The sequence below is a fragment of the Taurulus bubalis genome, assembly GCF_910589615.1.
Source record: "Taurulus bubalis genome assembly, chromosome: 1".
Taxonomy (NCBI): Eukaryota; Metazoa; Chordata; class Actinopteri; order Perciformes; family Cottidae; genus Taurulus; species Taurulus bubalis.
In genome coordinates, this window is record NC_136589.1 from 26589431 (window position 1) to 26607051 (window position 17621).

The window sequence follows — 17621 nt, forward strand, 5'->3', positions numbered from 1 at the left end:
CTCTCATGTATTATCAATCATTCCAGTTTTCCATAATTAATAATTGGATTTCCTGAAAAATGAAAAAAAAGAAGAAAAAACAATAATAATATTTTTTTTACATCACTATCTTTTGAGCAACCCATCCCTCGTTTTTTCCCCGCTGTCTCTCTGGCTCACTCTCTCTCGCTAATCTCACATTGCCTGGAGGTACTTTTGTGTGTTTTGTGGTTTGGTTCAATTTGTTGATCCGTGCCGCGGTGGAATTCCATCAAGGGGATCATTTCTTTCACTATTCTGGATTAGCAGCATTTGATGTAAACCTGGCTGAACCTGGGTAGAAACCCTTCACGTGAAGCAGCTAATTTCACACAAAGTGGAACTTTACCTTCATTTGAATTGTTCTTCATTTCAACAGTTTCTTTGGTCCATGTGTCATTCAATATTTGCCATCTCGTATTCGATCTTCTCATGGCTGTATTTATGACAGCCACAAGCCCTGCAGCATTTGCATGCTGTCCCAGTTGATGATGTCTGTGACATTTCTGAGACCATGTCACAATAGCCTGAACATGGCAGGGAGGGCTGCAGTATTGGGGTGTGAAGAAATGCTTTGGCAGCTCTCCTTGTTTTCTGATTGATTTAGCGCTTCTGGCCAAACCAATATAGGCGGAAAGGCCTGTGGGGTGGTCGAGCAGAGCAGACGGTACAAAGTGACGTTTGACTGGATGAGACGTTCTCCTGTAACGCAGCAGTATTGTGAGTATCATGACCTTTTCTGGTCACTCACACAATGACACTTTTTTAGAACGGCCTGAGGGATCAGACAGATTGACAGATTTCACAGTGTTTATGAATGATTAGCCTGCAAGTGCTGCAAATAGTACAACTTTTTAGGCAAACTACTTTTGCATATTTCATAATGCTCAATTTAGTTGAGAGATTCACCTACTGTTTGAGGAAATTACAGTGCATTCAGTAAATTACACAAGTGGCATTTCAAGCTAAGACAATATAAAGTAACTGATGACTAACATCTTTTTTAGATACTTTAATTCAGGGCTGCAGTTGCTTTGACTGCAGAGACGTATGAACGCTCAACTATAAGCAGCATATGCTGTAGTATGTAATTATGGATTCTCCCACAGTGTATTTATTCACAGAGCCAGAAAGTGTTTGTGACGGGTTCACCAGGAACTCGGTTCACCCCGCGACATTAAATAGAGACAATGTAAATGTCGTATAAATATGTCCATTGAGTTACGTACAGAGCTGCTGAAGTTATTTTTCTTCTGATCTACCGGAGAACACTTAGATAAACGGCAGATTATTTAAAATGCAGCAGCATATGCACTGGCCAGCCCACAAGAAGAAAGCACACACATTATGTCTATTTTAAGTCTCTTTGTTGCTTGACTGTTACTTTTTAGAAAAGAGTTTAAGAGTTTCCTGTTGTTGAGTTCCTCAGTTATTAGACTATTTTAGATTTGACACTTAATACATTCTCTTTTTCGTCCAATATTCCTCTATTGAATCGGACTAATCTGATGTATTTTAACGCAGCTTTTTTATCTAATTATTTTGAATTATTTTGTTATTTGTTATGTTTGAGTAGACATATATGGTGGTTTAATTCTGGTGTTCGATAATTGATGTTAACGTTAGTATCTTTGAGTGGAAGGTTTTATAGATGTACTGATGGAACTGATCGGATTATTTTGCTTCAATCTGCACATTTGCTCAACTCACAGGACCCGATTTCTGTTCGCATTGGCCGCCCTCCATTGTAAATTCCTACTTCCGTCCAGCTAGAATGTGCTTGCACTATGACTTTGTACGGACGTTTGTCACACTCTTAATGAAAGAACCTGCAGTGTAACGAGGGATCAGAGAGGTGCTGTGCCTCAGAAGTTTGTTCGCTCTGTACTAATACCTGCGATCATTCACCCGGATGGTACAGTAGCTAGATAGTAATATTCTCCACGACAGAAGGCGGCCACGATTGGAGGACCAAAGTCTCCCAGAGGAGCACCTTGCAGGAGCTTGATAACATCTACCATCTACTTTACTGTGATGTGTTAGGTTTTTATAGGATACTTAAATCAGAAAATAGGTCACGAGCAGTCATACAATAATTGGATTTAAAAATTAATAATATTAATGAGGCTGAGGGAATTCCTTTGTTTCCTTGACTTATTCATACCACTTCACTATGAATTGATAACAAACCAGCTGGAAAGTCTAATTTGTCTGACGTTAGTCTGCCACTCATGGTATACAGGTGACACGTGCATGCATTATCATATGAAAAGTGGGTTGGCTGCACTGAGTTAAAATGAAAAAAATAAAAATTAGTTAAAATAAAAATCTGATTTAAGCTAAATGGTTTTGTATTTACACAGCGCCAAATTTCCTCGTCTTCTGACCACTCAGAGTGATTTACACTGCATGTCAACATTCATCCTTTTTACACACCCTGATGGCAGAAGCTGCCGTACATGATGCCAACCTGCTCATCAGGGTCTAATCTAAATGCTTCAGTCATTTGACATGCAGACTTGAGGAGCCAGGAATCGATACCACCGATCTTCCGATTAGTAGATGTTTAGATAGTTGCTGGCAGGACAGTAAGTAAACAATGCTCAGAGAGACTGTAAGGGATAGGATATTCAACCTGAGACAATAAAGGTGAGGGGGACAACAACTATGTGTTGTGAAGTCCCTAATGGTAATTACATCCTTGTAAGGACACATTAAGTATACAATACAATGATAACAAAACAATGGCACCTTAGCAGGAAGGAAGTGCAACGTAGATAATTGAAACCGTGGTAAAATATTTTTCAAGATACCACCTAATTTATATATAACTTTCTTATCCGACTGTAATAACAATCAGATCGGCTCATCCCTGATTGGAAACAGACCAATGGCCAATCAACTGTAATTCTGGGCAGCATTTTGACGCCGTGGTAATGGACTGTATTGCCAGTTGCATAGATGGCTTGAGGCTACAAAGACAAAATCGTGTGGGTGAGGCTTTACAAAGGAGAGAAATGTCACGGTAAATGCTGTTGGTGATCAATTTGGGCTAATTATCTACGGTCTTAAAATATCATGGCTGTAAGTACTGGGTCGGTAGTTAAATAAAGTAAAGGCCTTTACACACCGGCGGCGAGAAGAATAAATGACACAGAAATGCAAAATACTGTGAATATTATGCATGGAAACTATTAATGCAACAGTTGCATGAAATATTCGCATAGGCAGAGAACAACTACCAGGATGCTATTGATCCAGAGCGTCTGGCAGTCCGTCTGCAGTAAGTTGTTGTCGAAGTGAATTTGAGTTCCCTCTGATAAACACTTTCACAGTGTACTGTATATATCTAGGTCTTTTATTGTGAAAGGTAAGAACAGGAGGAGTGGATCTGGTCAGCGCTGCCTTCGCCTGTTGTAAGTAATCAAAGTCTGAAATACTCCATGTTGTTGTAGAATACAGTAGACATTTTTGAATATGTCTGTTCCGCACAATGTGGTTGGCTGATGCCTTTTTGTGAAAGCTAAGAAAAATGTACCTTGCTCTGAAAATCACATTGTTTTTTAAATATACATTTTCTGTGACAAAAACAACAGTTCTAAAAAATATATATTGCCGTGTGAACTAATCGTATAGAGGAAAATGACCCCGGTGTGTAAAGGCCGTAAGACGAGATTCCTCCCACTCGCTTTGAGATGCACACTGACCAGTCTTCAGATTCTCCTGTTGCCAAGCACAACAAGACCTCGGCACACTCAGTACATCTGAAACGGGGGGCTCAGTGCCTCATGCCCTCCATGTTGGCTCCTCCTTACCCAGGAGGATTAAGCCTGGCCATGGAGTTTTTCTTTCAGGTAGCTGATTTATTGGGCTTCAGCAGAGAAACAAAGGGTCTGAATGTGTTTGAAGTGTGCAGGTGAAGACCCCAAGACTGCACTTTGAAAAAGCTCCCACTAGGATTGAAATCTCTTCAGCCACACCTGTGAAGGCGGCGCTCAGATCCACACGATAACCTTCCACCTGGGCTGGGATCCACCTTACACGCGTGCACCGTCTGACCACGTGTTGGTCCGACTTTCCCAACTCGACGCGGCCGTGTGTGGCGGGGGATTAAACACACTACATATGTGATTGACGATACGTCACAAAAGCCAAGTAATGATATTTCATCAAGCTGATAATTCTGCCTGAACGCGCAAACTGTGCCTTGTGGCCTAGATTTCCTCTCCTTCTCAATAGGGATTGATTCAACCTTTCTTCTATTCTTCTAGATTTTCTAATTAGCCTTAGTGATTTTCTAATTCTTTGACATTCAACCTTGAATTATTCCCTCCTCCACATATAAAAACAAGCGTTTTTTTCTCTTTTTTTCAGTTCAGGAAAACCAACAAAGCATGATAATGTTCTTGTTTATTCCATGATCAAACATAATCATTCTCTTCTCTGGAGGAAACCTCCCTTTGGGCTAATTTCTAGCATTGTTACTTGCATGTTTGACAAATTAGACTCTGGGAAACTCTGGGAGAAGAGGGGGGAGCTACTGATACTAACATTAGCATTTCATTGCTCCTTTGTTACACTGAGGCAGAATTCAAAGGTTTGCTGACTTAAGAGGTTTTGGGAGGATTGAAGGGGTTCAGTCTGAATGGTCAGGGGTGATCCAGGGGGTTTTAGCATAGAGCACAGACTGGGCTCTTATTTTCATTTCTCCATGTCCAGGTGTGGATCTATCTGTTTTTCCCTCTCTTATACTGTCTTTCATTGACTGAAGCTCAGGCCAGTGGCCCATCACACCTGGATCAAATGTGAAACCACGCTGGAGGAAGTTTTAATTTCCAGTCTTATAGTATTGAGCTACTACTCTGTTGTGAATCAATGCAGAGGGTAAATTCCACTTCAAGCCATCTTCACAAGTTGATTCTGCAGCACAGGTTATGCATCAACAATTGCCGGGCATTCAGACATAGCAGGATTTTGCTTATCTTTTTAATTTAGGCTATTTGACTCAGCTTTTCTTTAGCTCGCTGCTCAAAATGTATCTTCTCCTTAGCACAGTTTTAGCTGATAAAGAAATAAACAGTGATTTTAATAGAGCGCCTTTTATTCTCAGTCACCATATCATTTTTGGGGGCATGTTGAATGGCAAACCAAACAAGCCTATTTCAACATTTATTGTATCAACAGGCATTAAGCCAAATGGGAAACAGCACTATTTTCTCTGTCTCTTTCTCTGGAGGGCATAGGCACTAAGACAGACAGACTGCAGCTCTCTCTGTGGAGACAAGAATGAGGATGCTGAGAACAATAGGAGGAGAAGCCATTGTTAACCAGAGTTATTGCTGTCAAGTCAGAGTCAGATTGCGCCTAAGCCACTTCTCTTCGAACTTAACATCAAGCACAGCAGGTGGGTTTCCCTCAGCCTTCAGAAAACGAAGACTGAGGGAAGGACTGAAGACAGTTCAGAGAATGATTAAATCTTCAACATTTTGGAGCCTGTCTCCCTGAGTTTAAATTACCCTCTGAACTATATTATTTTACCTTAACATTCCTGAAAATTCCTGGCACGCTGTGATTCAAAATGGACCTCTGCTATGGGAAAAACGGGCATAATGTTTGGTGTTATCACCACAGGATACTTCTCTACAGATAGACTGAAATCCTAGTTTCTATTGCTTGGAGAAAAATTACAATGGGGATCTTTCATGTTTCAGAGTTAGCTTCCATATTTTTCTTAATTGGTGCCTGGCAGGTTATCCAGAATGGAGATGGATTTGAAGTCATTTACTGGGAGTTCTTGACAGGAGCAGTGGAAGAGAACGTCAAGCCCTGCGCTGGCACGCATAGCTTGAAAATCATCTGTCAAAATGTAGCATATCTATAGAGAAGGCTGCCTGTCATCTTCGATGTACATCTAACCATGCACAAGAGGGGATTTGATCAGGAGATTTGTTGTACTCCTGATTTAAAGCACACTCATCAAGTTGATATTTGGTTGACAAGACAAAGAAAATGTTGAGGTTTTTATAACACGATTGGTTTTGAGCTACACATACCAAGGGGTGTTTTTTAAAATAAAACATTTGTGCTCACTATTTTTTAAATAAAAATCCTCATAGCTTCCATACATCATCAGACATATTCCGTCATGTTACACCAACAAATACAATGTTCTCTTTTTGTCCTGATTTGTCAAATGGGATTTGTCGGTCTAGCTGACAAGTGCATGGCTCAGCCAGGCAGATTATCAGAGGAAATCTCCACTCCAACTTCTTTATTTCCCCCCCAAATCAATGTGGTGAACAGCAAGACGTGATTGATAATGATATTGAGATTGATTGTCTAAATCCCTTCCCTCAGTTCAAAGTCCCCAAACAGATAGTTTATATACATGCAATTCAGTGCAGAGATAGGACTTGGCAGGAGCTGCCAATAGATAAGTGAAATAGGGCCAGAGTGAAAAGACCTATCAGTCCCTAAGGGGCTTAGCTGCAGGATTCTGAAGCTCTAAACTGGCGGTGGTGGAGGGAGATAGTCGACATTGGTTTTAAATTACCCGAGATTGCCTTGTGGTTTCAGTCTGCCGGGACGCCAGCAGACAAGATGTTTGTTAAAACAAGTGCAGACATTGAGGCAGATTGGGGCAAAGAGCAGACCTGCGATTTCCTAGCCAGACGGAACAGGCTGGAAAGCTGGTAATTGCAGAATTGGCAAAGGGTCTAAGGAGATGTTGCAGCAATGATATCTGCCACTGGGATTGAAGCAGTGGCGTTGCTGCAAACGTGCTTTGTTACCTCCCTGGGAGGATATTATATTCGATGCTATACAAGCTCCAACACACACCACACACTGTTATTAATTTCCTTGCTTTGCAATGCGACATATGCAATTCTCTCAAAATTACTGGGTATAAAATGACCACTAATTATGCCGTAGCCAGTACTTATTATACATATGCCCTTGTGGCTTCAGGTGCTAAACATATTCAGTCCCTGCAAAGTCCTGAGCTCTTCTTTCTCTGAATTATGTCCTCTCAAATAAAAGTAAAATCCACCAAATAAAACAATCTTTATGGAATTGTTCAATATTTTGGAAATACTTGTATTTGCTTTTCTATATGATTGACTTCCTGGAGTTTGTGGGTGTCTAGTCATCATCACCTCCCAGTGACGACTAGACTCCAGGAGTCACTACACCCGGCCAAGATGCTACATAACCTGTAAAACCACAACTTGATTTTTGCATTTCATTCTCACACTTGTGTTTTATGGTGTTCATTTAATTCATAATTATGAATTAGGCAATGCAAGAAGCTGTGGAAAGTGGATTTTGTTACATTCGGACAGAGCCAGGCTGGCTGCACCAACCCCATGTTTTACATTGTTATGCTAAGCTATTTAGCTTGACATAAGAGACTGTTTAAACTTGGACAAAATAACACAAAGTCATCAGCATTGCTGAATTTGATATTTTGACAAATTAAGAAAGCAAGCATTTACAATAGTAGAAAAAGTTTACAAATGTAATTTTTGCAAAGAAACAGAAATGCAAAAAAACCAGAACAGAACAATGTAAATTACAACCTCGTCAAGGAGCTCTACTTTCACACATTATCACAGATTAGTTTTTTCAATATTCCATTACTACCCTCACTATCCTTTCTCTTTCACTGGCATTCAGAGAGAGAAAGCTGCGTGAATAGCTCTCCACTGGTACCAAACTTTGACCACACTCACACACACACACACACACACACACACACACACACACACACACACACACACACACACACACACACAGCTTTTAATGCTTAAAGTTTACTTTTGTTACAGGTACAATAACAAAAGGCCTTTTAAGTCTGACTTAGAAATCTTTAGGAGAAATTGGCTCTAGCATTGAGGGGTTGAGGTATTGATTCTGGCCTCTGGCTCAGTACAGGAAAAGATGGATAGATTTCTTTGAAATGCACTCTGCGTGAGAATATAAAGACTATTGTGTGTTCTCGCTCAGGAATAAATTGTTTCATGACATATCTGGGGCCACCTTTTTAGCTTCAAGCTGCCTGCTTCTCTTGAAAGGAGAATGTTGACAGGGTGGAGCACATTCATCTGTAGTCCCAGACTACCCACACCTCATAGAAGCTTTTATTGAAAGTTAAATCTCCTTCAGAGAGTTGGCAGCCTCTCGTTGGGATATCTATTTCAGCAGCTGTCGAGGCTGATTATATGGAGGTTGTGCCACACACTGGCCGATATAAACCGCCTACTGAGAGAAGGACTATTATGATGCTATTGATTGATGCGTTCATCTGCATGCATGTGTGCAATCTCTTGACTCGGAAGCAGCGCTTGGTATTGATGGCATGCAACATGTGATCGGTGATACAATTTGTTTTTGATTTATGGCACTCACATTGGTGAAGTCACCCATTCAGGAAAGCTTGTGGGGACATGTAGTTTCTGTTAAACACAATGCTTCAATGTTTACCTCAGGACATAACCGTTCTACAGCAGATCAATAACAAGTTGCAGGCGTTATTGGGGTCTGAAACCAAGAGCCCCATGTAACGATCAAAGCGAAGCCATATCGGTTCATTGCTTGTTTCCACCCTGTTAGCCTGTCTTAATGGTTAAAAGAGTTCAGCTAAAGCAATGAATGGGGATGGTTCTTCAGTGTTGTCAATGAAAAAACAGTATTTGTTCCACCCAGTGCTTTCAAATACTTGACTTATAGAGAATCAATAAGAAAACATAGTCACCCAGAGACAATACAACTTGATTTGGTTTATAATCGCTATTTTCTGATTTAGGATTGGATTGGTTGGATGTGTTAAAGTAAGTCTTTTAATTGGCATTGTGTCAACTTCTGGCATTATATTCTTTTAAAATAGTTAGATTACAGTTGCAGGTTCAACTGCAGGTGAGCAGTGGAATAACATTGGTGCTATAAGCCAGTGTTTTTCATCCTTTTTTGAGCCGCGGCACATTTTCTACAATAAAAAAATCCCGCGGCACACCAACAACCCAAAAAGTTACAGAATGTCACAGTATTCATTGTTTCCCCTAGGTTTACAGCTTTAGGGGGGGAGCGACTGACGGACATACTACATCGTGGCACCTCACAGTACTACAAAGTAATACTTCACAGTACTAGTGACTCCATCTGTGCTTTTATAAATAATAGAACATTGAAATCACTTTCAATTAAACCAGATTGCTCCATCAGACAAAAACAAATGTGTTATCACTTTGTTAGAAAAATGAAAATAAAGTTATATCCGTGCAAAAAATAACTAATATTTAGTTACAACTAAATAGCTTATTGTGGAAAACAACAAGCTATTTTTTTGCAAAACAGAATGAGTGCAGATGTGTGAGCATAACGTTGTATCATTAATAGTGGCTGCAGTGAGCTGCTTTCCTCTACAACTCTTTTTAAAACGAGGTAGATTTGATACAGCCGTTCTCAATTCATGCTCCATGTTGAGTGACGCAACAGCAGAAAAGACAACCTCACGGAGATCTCATAAAGATCGGCTTTTGGCGAAATGACAAGAATCGGCGAGTCGTACATGCGCATGTGACCTATTAACGGCGTACGGTAAAATCAGCATTTCCTCTTGCGCCCCACCTGTAATACGCCACAGTTTGATAAATACTGACTTAAAGGAAACATAGTGTTCATTTATTTTAATGATGACCACAAAGTGAGCAGGCTTTGTCACTTGAGTGTGTTTTTCGGGCTTTTGGAAGAATATTTCCAGAGCGTCAGAAACGTCAGAAACGTCATTGATGGAGCGCCAGGCTGCAGCCTGTTGGATGTTTGTCTTGACCTACAAATACCTTAACTGTTGGGCTTTAAACATGAGAGCTCATAGCTTAAAATAGTGATAGCTTAAAACAGCAAATCCCATTGTGAAAAGCACGCAACATTTTTTTCGCCGCTCTCTCTGTCCACTGTGTGCTCTCCTGTGTGCATCGCATCGGGGCGGAAAGAGTTGTAGACGCGACCCAGAAATTACAAGCTGTCGTGTACGATCAATAACATACGGCCGTTTAGTTTGCTTAATAGCAGAACAAGGTGCAGACCTGTTCTATAGGAAACTACTAGGCCAGCCACTATATTGCAGCTCAGACGCTCAACAATGGAAAATTATTTGCGGCAGCTAAATAATATTTTTTTGGACCAATTAAGTGAAATTGGAAATTTTCTCACGGCAAACCTGACGATCTGTCACGGCACACTGGTGTGCCGCGGCACAGTAGTTGACAATCACTGCTATAAGCAGTATATTGTGTTAATTGTGCTCCTCTGTATAACTGAGCAACAAGAGCATCATTAACAGAACCGATCAGTTGATGTCTTTTGAAAACTTAAGCCTCTCATTTTCCTGATTTATTATTGAACACAGAGTTGACGTAAAAAAAATAGAATTATATAAGGACCGGGATCTGCTTTGTGTATATGTTTTCTGAAGGCCTTTTCTTTTTGGCTCCGTGTTGGAAAAGTCTCCCTCCACTCCCATTACCCACTGACTCGGAATACATTTCGCTTCTCGCCAATGCCATCAATTTGAATATCAAACACCAATAAAAGCCACCTCTTTGGGTTTGTTTGAGCTCCGCCATGCTGTGAGAAGGAAGGTGGGCAGCATGGGGCAAAGCATCTTGGAACTATTGAGTGAAAATATTGATGGAACGGAGCCAGTCCCTGTGATGCTGCAGCCAAAGACTAATGTTAATGTTCTCCAAGTCACAACTTGCCAACACAACCATCATGCTCTTTTTCAGCACCGCCCTCGTACTCTTAAGAGTTTCACACAGTTGATTGAGAGAGGTGGAGGACAACGTGTGTATATATGCCTTAAAGGAAATTGTTAACAAATGTAGAGGTCAAAACTCATCCGTCCTCATGTGTTTTATTGACGCCTCCAAAGCTTTTGATCATGTTAATCATAGCAAGTTGTTTTTAAAATTGAGTCAAAGAGGTGTCCCCAAATATATTGTGAGAATTCTGGCTTACTGGTATGCCCACCAGACAATGCAAGTTAAATGGGGCCAAAGTGTCTCAGCCCCACTTTGGGTCAGCAATGGTATCTGACAAGGGGGGATTTTGTCCCCAGTTCTTTTTAATTTATATATCGATGATCTGTCCAAACAGCTGAAAGCCTGTAATACTGGGTGCAGTAATACTTTAGTTATATATATTATGTATGCAGATGATCTTGTGATTTTTAGTCCATGTGGTGCTGGTCTACGGCAGCTCCTTACTGTATGTACTGTTTATGGCGTGGAACATGATATCATAAATGCAATGCTAGTAAGAGCACTATCTTGATCTGTAAAACAAAGGAGGACAAAAGTCTAAAATTCCCCGACTTCAAATGGTCTGATAATTACCTCAGTGTCTGTGATAAGGTAAAATATCTTATACATTTTATTACAGAACAGACAAGCGATGATGAAGACATCTATAGGCAATGTCGCAAGATATATGCACAAGCAAACATTCTCTCACGCAAGTTTGGTTTGTGTGCAGATCGAGTGAAGATGTTCCTGTTTAGAGCATATTGTACACAACTGCACACTTGTGGTCTAATTACAAAAAGGCAAGTCTACAGAGACTTCAAGTAGCTTATAATGATGCCATGAGAATACTACTGAAGAGACAGAGATGGTGTGGTGCAAGTGAAATGTGTGTGGCTACAGGAGTAAATACTTTCCATGCTGTTTTAAGAAATCTTATGTATAAATTTATCTGTCGAGTTAATGACTCTGAAAATGAGATCATCATCGTTTTATCAAACATAAAGTATAGTACTACCCGCTACCAGTTCCATCTGGAGACATTGGTACAGCTGTCTATTTGTAAAGCATTGATAGGTTGATAGGTTAATTGTGCTTTTGTATGTATTCTATTCCATTTAATGTATTTTTGTATGTATTCTATTCTATTTAATGTATTTTTGTATTATCTTGACCTTGAGTCTGTAATAAAAGTTTGATTGATCACAGCTTGCCAACACAACCATTTATATTTATTTAGAGAGAAAGCATCAAGTACATGCTCTTTTTCAGCACCGCCCTCGTACTCGTAAGAGTTTCACACAGTTGCTTGAGAGAGGTGGCGGACAACCACAAGTGTCCTAGTGTAGAACCGACTTAACATTGTAGGTTGTACAGGTTATGTACTATGCTGTCATATGTGGATCTTTTACTTGACTGCCTCCACAGAATAAGGAATTAACTGAGATCCAATTATACAATGGCATTTAGCAGCTGTTAAAGAAATGACTTAATGAGCTTAGCATAATAGCTCGGAGGAGGAAACTAATGTATATAGAGGGAAACATGTGGAGATAAACAGCCAACAGCATAGTGTAGAAATGCTTTGAATGCATGACCATTACTGGTATTAGAGTGTCAAAATACCCTAAAAGTATCAAGAAAAATTCACTGTTCTATTAAAGATTCAGTTAAAGCTAAATTAAATAATTTTTGAATGGACATACTCCGAATCAGTCTTGTATTATAGTTTGACGTGCTAACTCTTGAGATTAATGTATTTCTTTGGTTTTATTGTTTTGACTTTGCTCACTGTCACTTAGCTTCTCCCGGATTTTTCACGTGGCAGGTCACCGAGCTAGCACACCGGTAACGCTAGTTCCACGAGCTTCTTATCCTAGCAAGTTGATTTGGAGACGTGTTTCCTTGCTGAAGGATGCAGTGCATTTCTGGACAAGCTCTCAACAATCCCTCAACCTTTTAGCTGTGGTACTTGGCAATCACTTGCTTTTGCCATGTCCACCCCCTCAAAAAACAGACAAAGCAGCAAATATATCATTAGTAGCTGCCCTATGGAGCAAGATATTAATTATCCTGTGTTCTCCTCGTTTGGCCACTCATTTGCACGTGTACTGTAAATGTCAGCAGAGAGACAAATGGGAAAACAAAAACCCCAGCTCGTAGCCTTTATGCAGCAGAATGTCAGAGGGAGCTTGTAAGAGATGAGATATTGGTTTTGGCCTGGCATGGACGCTGACTGCCTCAAAGGACATTCCCAGTGGCAATACAATTTGTATGTCATCTGTGTTTAGAAACTTATTAGCAAGGTGCAAGCAAACATGTTCAGTTTCTACATTTGGATTCTGGCGAGAAGCAAGCTGATATACAGTGCACACAGAACCAATACAATCATGCATTTGATGCAGCATAATATAATTCTGTACAATTCTGCCTCAAGTCATCTGCCTGCTCTGAAGCCAACCTCCCTCTGTGTTACAGCCACCTTTATGTTTCACATAAAGTATGTGAAACATGACGCACGCATGTTTTTTACTCCGTATGAACTCCCCTCCAGCCACATATTGGTCTGACATGCCTTTTTTTGCAGATTTATTAGTGTATAGAAAAGCACTTTGGGGTGGGGAAAGCTCAACTCTCACATTCTCTGTGTGGCCTTTAAGTTGCGAGGGATAAAGGAGTATTTGTATGAATCGATCACACGCCACCCCCAGTTGAAGCCTGGCCCTAATGGTGGCTTGCTGTCATTTTGCAAGCAGCTTGTAAAAAGGATTAGAGTGGCTCTGTGGAATAAGGGCGCATGAACAGCAAAGTTCTGTGGCCGGCAAGGCAAATAAATCAATTTATCCCTGATGGTGATGCAGTTTTGGAACATAATGCCTAACAATGATGGAGTTTGGACACTTCATACTTGTCATTGTGAAATTGGACTGCCGTGTTGCTAATGATGGTAATGTATGTTGTGCCTCCCCTACTACAGTAATCCTTCACTCACTTTGTCTCACTTAAATGCATCTCATTGTCTGGCGCATTGCATTATGAATACCGCTGGGTAAAAAAAGAAGAAGATGAGAAGTTAATTTATATATTCATTCATTTGAACAGAAAGTTAATGGAAAAAAAACTGTATAATCAAGTTAATGGAAAAAAATGTATCACAAAATGAATTTCTTCCTTTTTATCACAGGCGATTGTAACTTTGAAAAGCCGCTGGCAGCATATGGGTACAGCCAAGGCAGAGACGATGACCTTGACTGGGAGCAGATCAACACCAGAGAGAAGCCTTCATCAGATCCATGGATGCCCTCAGGTAAGGACGGTGACTCTGGCTTGTCAAGAGAAAGTATGATTTCATCCCCATACTGAGAATACATCGCTGCAATAGTCTGCACATTTCAAACTGTCTGTTTCGACAATTTTTTACATGATATAATATAATTTACTGAATTGGAAAGCCCAGTTGTTAAAAAGAAAAACATTTACAATTTTGTACCATCATAGAACACAGCTGTTCCATTTAGAAATAGCAGATATGCTCCTCCTTATTATATGACATCCACCATGACATCCACTATGATTAAGAGTATCCTTAAAAGGAGTAAGTATTCCTCGAATGCTTAAGTGGGCAACTATGCGCACAACGATTATAAATATCGAAACATGCAACTAATTAGACAGAGCAATTACATGACACATTTTTATCTGTTATGGTTTTTCCACCAAGTTAAATTGATCTCTGAATGGCCCGTTCAGTTTGATGATTTAGGGTTTACATGCTACGCTTTTCTAAATAAGCTGTGTGTCTGACTATAATTGGAATGTACTAGAAAACAACTTAGTGTTAGAGACTAATAAATATTGATTACAGCTTATATGGACATGTACTACCTTTTGATCTTGTAAGCATACACTTTAAAAGGAGACAGCACTCTACATTCTTTATTAGCGCTCCAACTCTAGTTTATTCTTTTTTATTATCAGTATGAGATGTCCATGTAACTTCTTTCCACCTGACTATCTACCGCACAGATCTTTGGGGCCGTCACATGAACAGAGACAAAAGCACCATTTGATATCAAAATAGCCAGATCTATTTTAATCAAAGAAGTCTACTCCTCAGCCACATATTGAAATTCATTAAAATGCTTTCCCTGCATTTTGTGTCTGTCGCACGCAATTTGTCTCTTTAATGTTCCATTGATCGCTTTTCATTTGATTTGAAATGCGGAGATATCAGCGCCACAGAGCAGAAGGCACCTAAGGAATTAGACTAATGGAATGACGTTTTTTTTGTATTATAACAAAGGTAGCGTTGCAAACTAATGGATATTGTTTTCCTCCCGTATCTGACGCCTAATCTCACAAAGACTGCATCACAGATAGATTGCACTGGGCCCCTCCAGTGACAGAACGGGAATTAATTAGCAGGACCTCACTAATTTTAAGCAGCCAGTGCCCAGACCTGTTTCTGTGTACATCAGAATGATGTGTGGTGAACCGCCCTAGAGAAATTACTTTCCATGGAGGGGGAAGTGGCTGCTTTTTCTATCACAATTGATTAATGTCGGGACACATGGAGGCTGGGCAAAGGTTATAGGGAGATCTGAAAAAGCCTTGACCTACAAATTAACACCGTGCACGGTCTAAATTTAACATATCTGATTAAAATCCCATGTCTGTGTCCCCGATTGTGCTTCCTAGTCTGAGTACTCTTCCGATAGGCTTGTTTTCTACCTGTGCACCTTGAATTGTGCGTAATTAACAGGGTGCAGCTCTTTCTCCATTTCTCAGTGGGAGCCCTCAACCTGCCTTGCGAAATTGTAATCTTTCCTCTTTGACCGCATTGAAAGGGAAGTGAAATGTAGTGTACTTGACGGCTGAAATTGTTTTAGGGCTACTGGAGAGGGGGTTGATGGGTAGAAATGCATTTAGGTGAAAGGCACACTTGAGGGAAAGCTATCTCACCTCTGATTGCTGTCTCACTCTCAACCTGTACTTATGAATCTTGACAAAACGACCTCATCATACTCGCAGAACAGATTGTTCTGAACAGAAGGAATTGCTACCTCAAACATTGGTTGAAATTGGTTGTAGACAGTATCTGTCTAAGTAAGGGTGTTCTTAGTGTCAAGGTAAATGTGTGATTTCAATGATGATTAAAACCTGGCTCCGTTTTTAGGGCAAATCAAATCATTCCAGCGGTTCAAACATCTAGCTTTTATGTTGTCCAACACCAGTATCGCTTGGCATTTTGGACGATTCTGCAAGGCTAAATTGCTCCAAATTTATAAACTCCAATAATATCATCTGGCAAAAATAAACTCATTTCATTTTTCATACAATTCTAATTATTATAAAATGAATGATTGTATTCTTAGTTGAATATGTGCTTTCATAAAAAAAGTTGTAATTAATTAAGTTGTAATTAATACACTGCTTAGAGCTAGCTCTAAGCAGTGTATAAGAGTAAGTTAAAGTGTAAGTTAAACAGGTCATAATTCACTCTGATATCTATTTTATATTGCTGTGAAATGGTGTCCTGTCAGAGACCTGGATTCAACTTTTGACTTTTATTAACCAGAAATGCAGTGTTCATTATGCAATTACATCATTTCCTGTTTTAAGTTAAAAAACAGTGAGACTTGAAAGCTACACATATTCTAATACCTGCTTGCAAAAGCATGTATCAAAGACTTCAATGAATCAGTCGGAAACACCCTGAATTAAGGTGCTGTGCCATTGTGCAGGGAACACATCAATGCGCCTTTTGCAGAATTGTATGTCAGGACGCTCTTTAATCCTAGAGAAGCTAATACTGCAACCAAAGACCAAACTGACCCAATGCCATCCCAACATGTAAACAAAGGAGTACCAGAAAGGAAAATCTCAATGAAACGCAACAAGGAAAGCAAACCCTCTGGTTATTCGGAGAAGAGACACACGCAGGGCCTGGAACTCTTGGTTGTTTACGACAATCCGCTCCCTACCTAATTGCTACATCTGGACAGAGAGAAGTTTTGTTTATCCCTCCGCAGTGCCCTAATTGCATGCTTCGGCTCCTTTTGGGTGGCTCAGCACAGTTCTGAGGCTCTGCGTGTCTGCTTGGGCGCTCCCAAGTGTGTTTCCTCTCCGGAGCCAACTGGAGAAACCCCCAGCAGAACTGTCACTGTCAGTCCCGTTGTTACCAACAAGGCTAATCAAACCTGGACAATGATCATAAAACCATTTGAGCCAAAACAACACTCATTCAGCCTTAGAGACTGGAGCTGGATGCACTTCTGTCAGAGTCAGATGTTGGCTCGAATTGCATATTATTTGATCAGACAATTACCACACCGTATGTATCAAAAATACGGATTTCTGAGTTTTCACCCGACTCTCTTTTTGTTATCATTTCCCCAACGTGGTGCAGTGGTTTCAGAGAACAATGAATTAAGCTTTCTTGGTGAGGTTTGCAGTGTGGTGCTGAATAGGGTGTCCAGATGCCATGAAGAAGGAAGCTGTTTTTAGTGTGCCCCAGCTGGTGCGGAGGCTGCCTCTTCTCCATGGTGTCGTGGATGTTGCCAGCAGTGGGCTGCTGCTCCCTGACGCTCCTCTGGGACTCGTTCTGGGGAATAATGGCAAGAGGAGGAGGAGAAAGAAGGTCTTCTAACTGAGATTAATTAGGGTTTTTGTATTATGCTCTGCACAATAGCAAAAGCAGCTCCAGCTAAATGACTTATTGTTGTATTCTTAATGTGTGCTCTAAATATGTTGTGTGAGAGAAATGTTTTTGTTTTACTGTTGCATTGGGTCTTTGTTTTG

At 40.3% G+C, this 17621-nt stretch overlaps 1 protein-coding gene across 1 annotated transcript in view; it reads left to right on the top strand.

The window, feature by feature from the left end:
• LOC306741892 (receptor-type tyrosine-protein phosphatase mu) overlaps positions 1–17621 on the top strand; it is a gene marked incomplete at its 5' end in the record, with an annotated part of 140768 nt that overhangs the window by 21623 nt on the left and 101524 nt on the right. The window contains one exon of the mRNA XM_079224225.1: positions 14005–14127. Coding sequence (XP_079080351.1) covers positions 14005–14127 — 123 coding nt within the window. The remainder of the gene's footprint in view (positions 1–14004; positions 14128–17621) is intronic.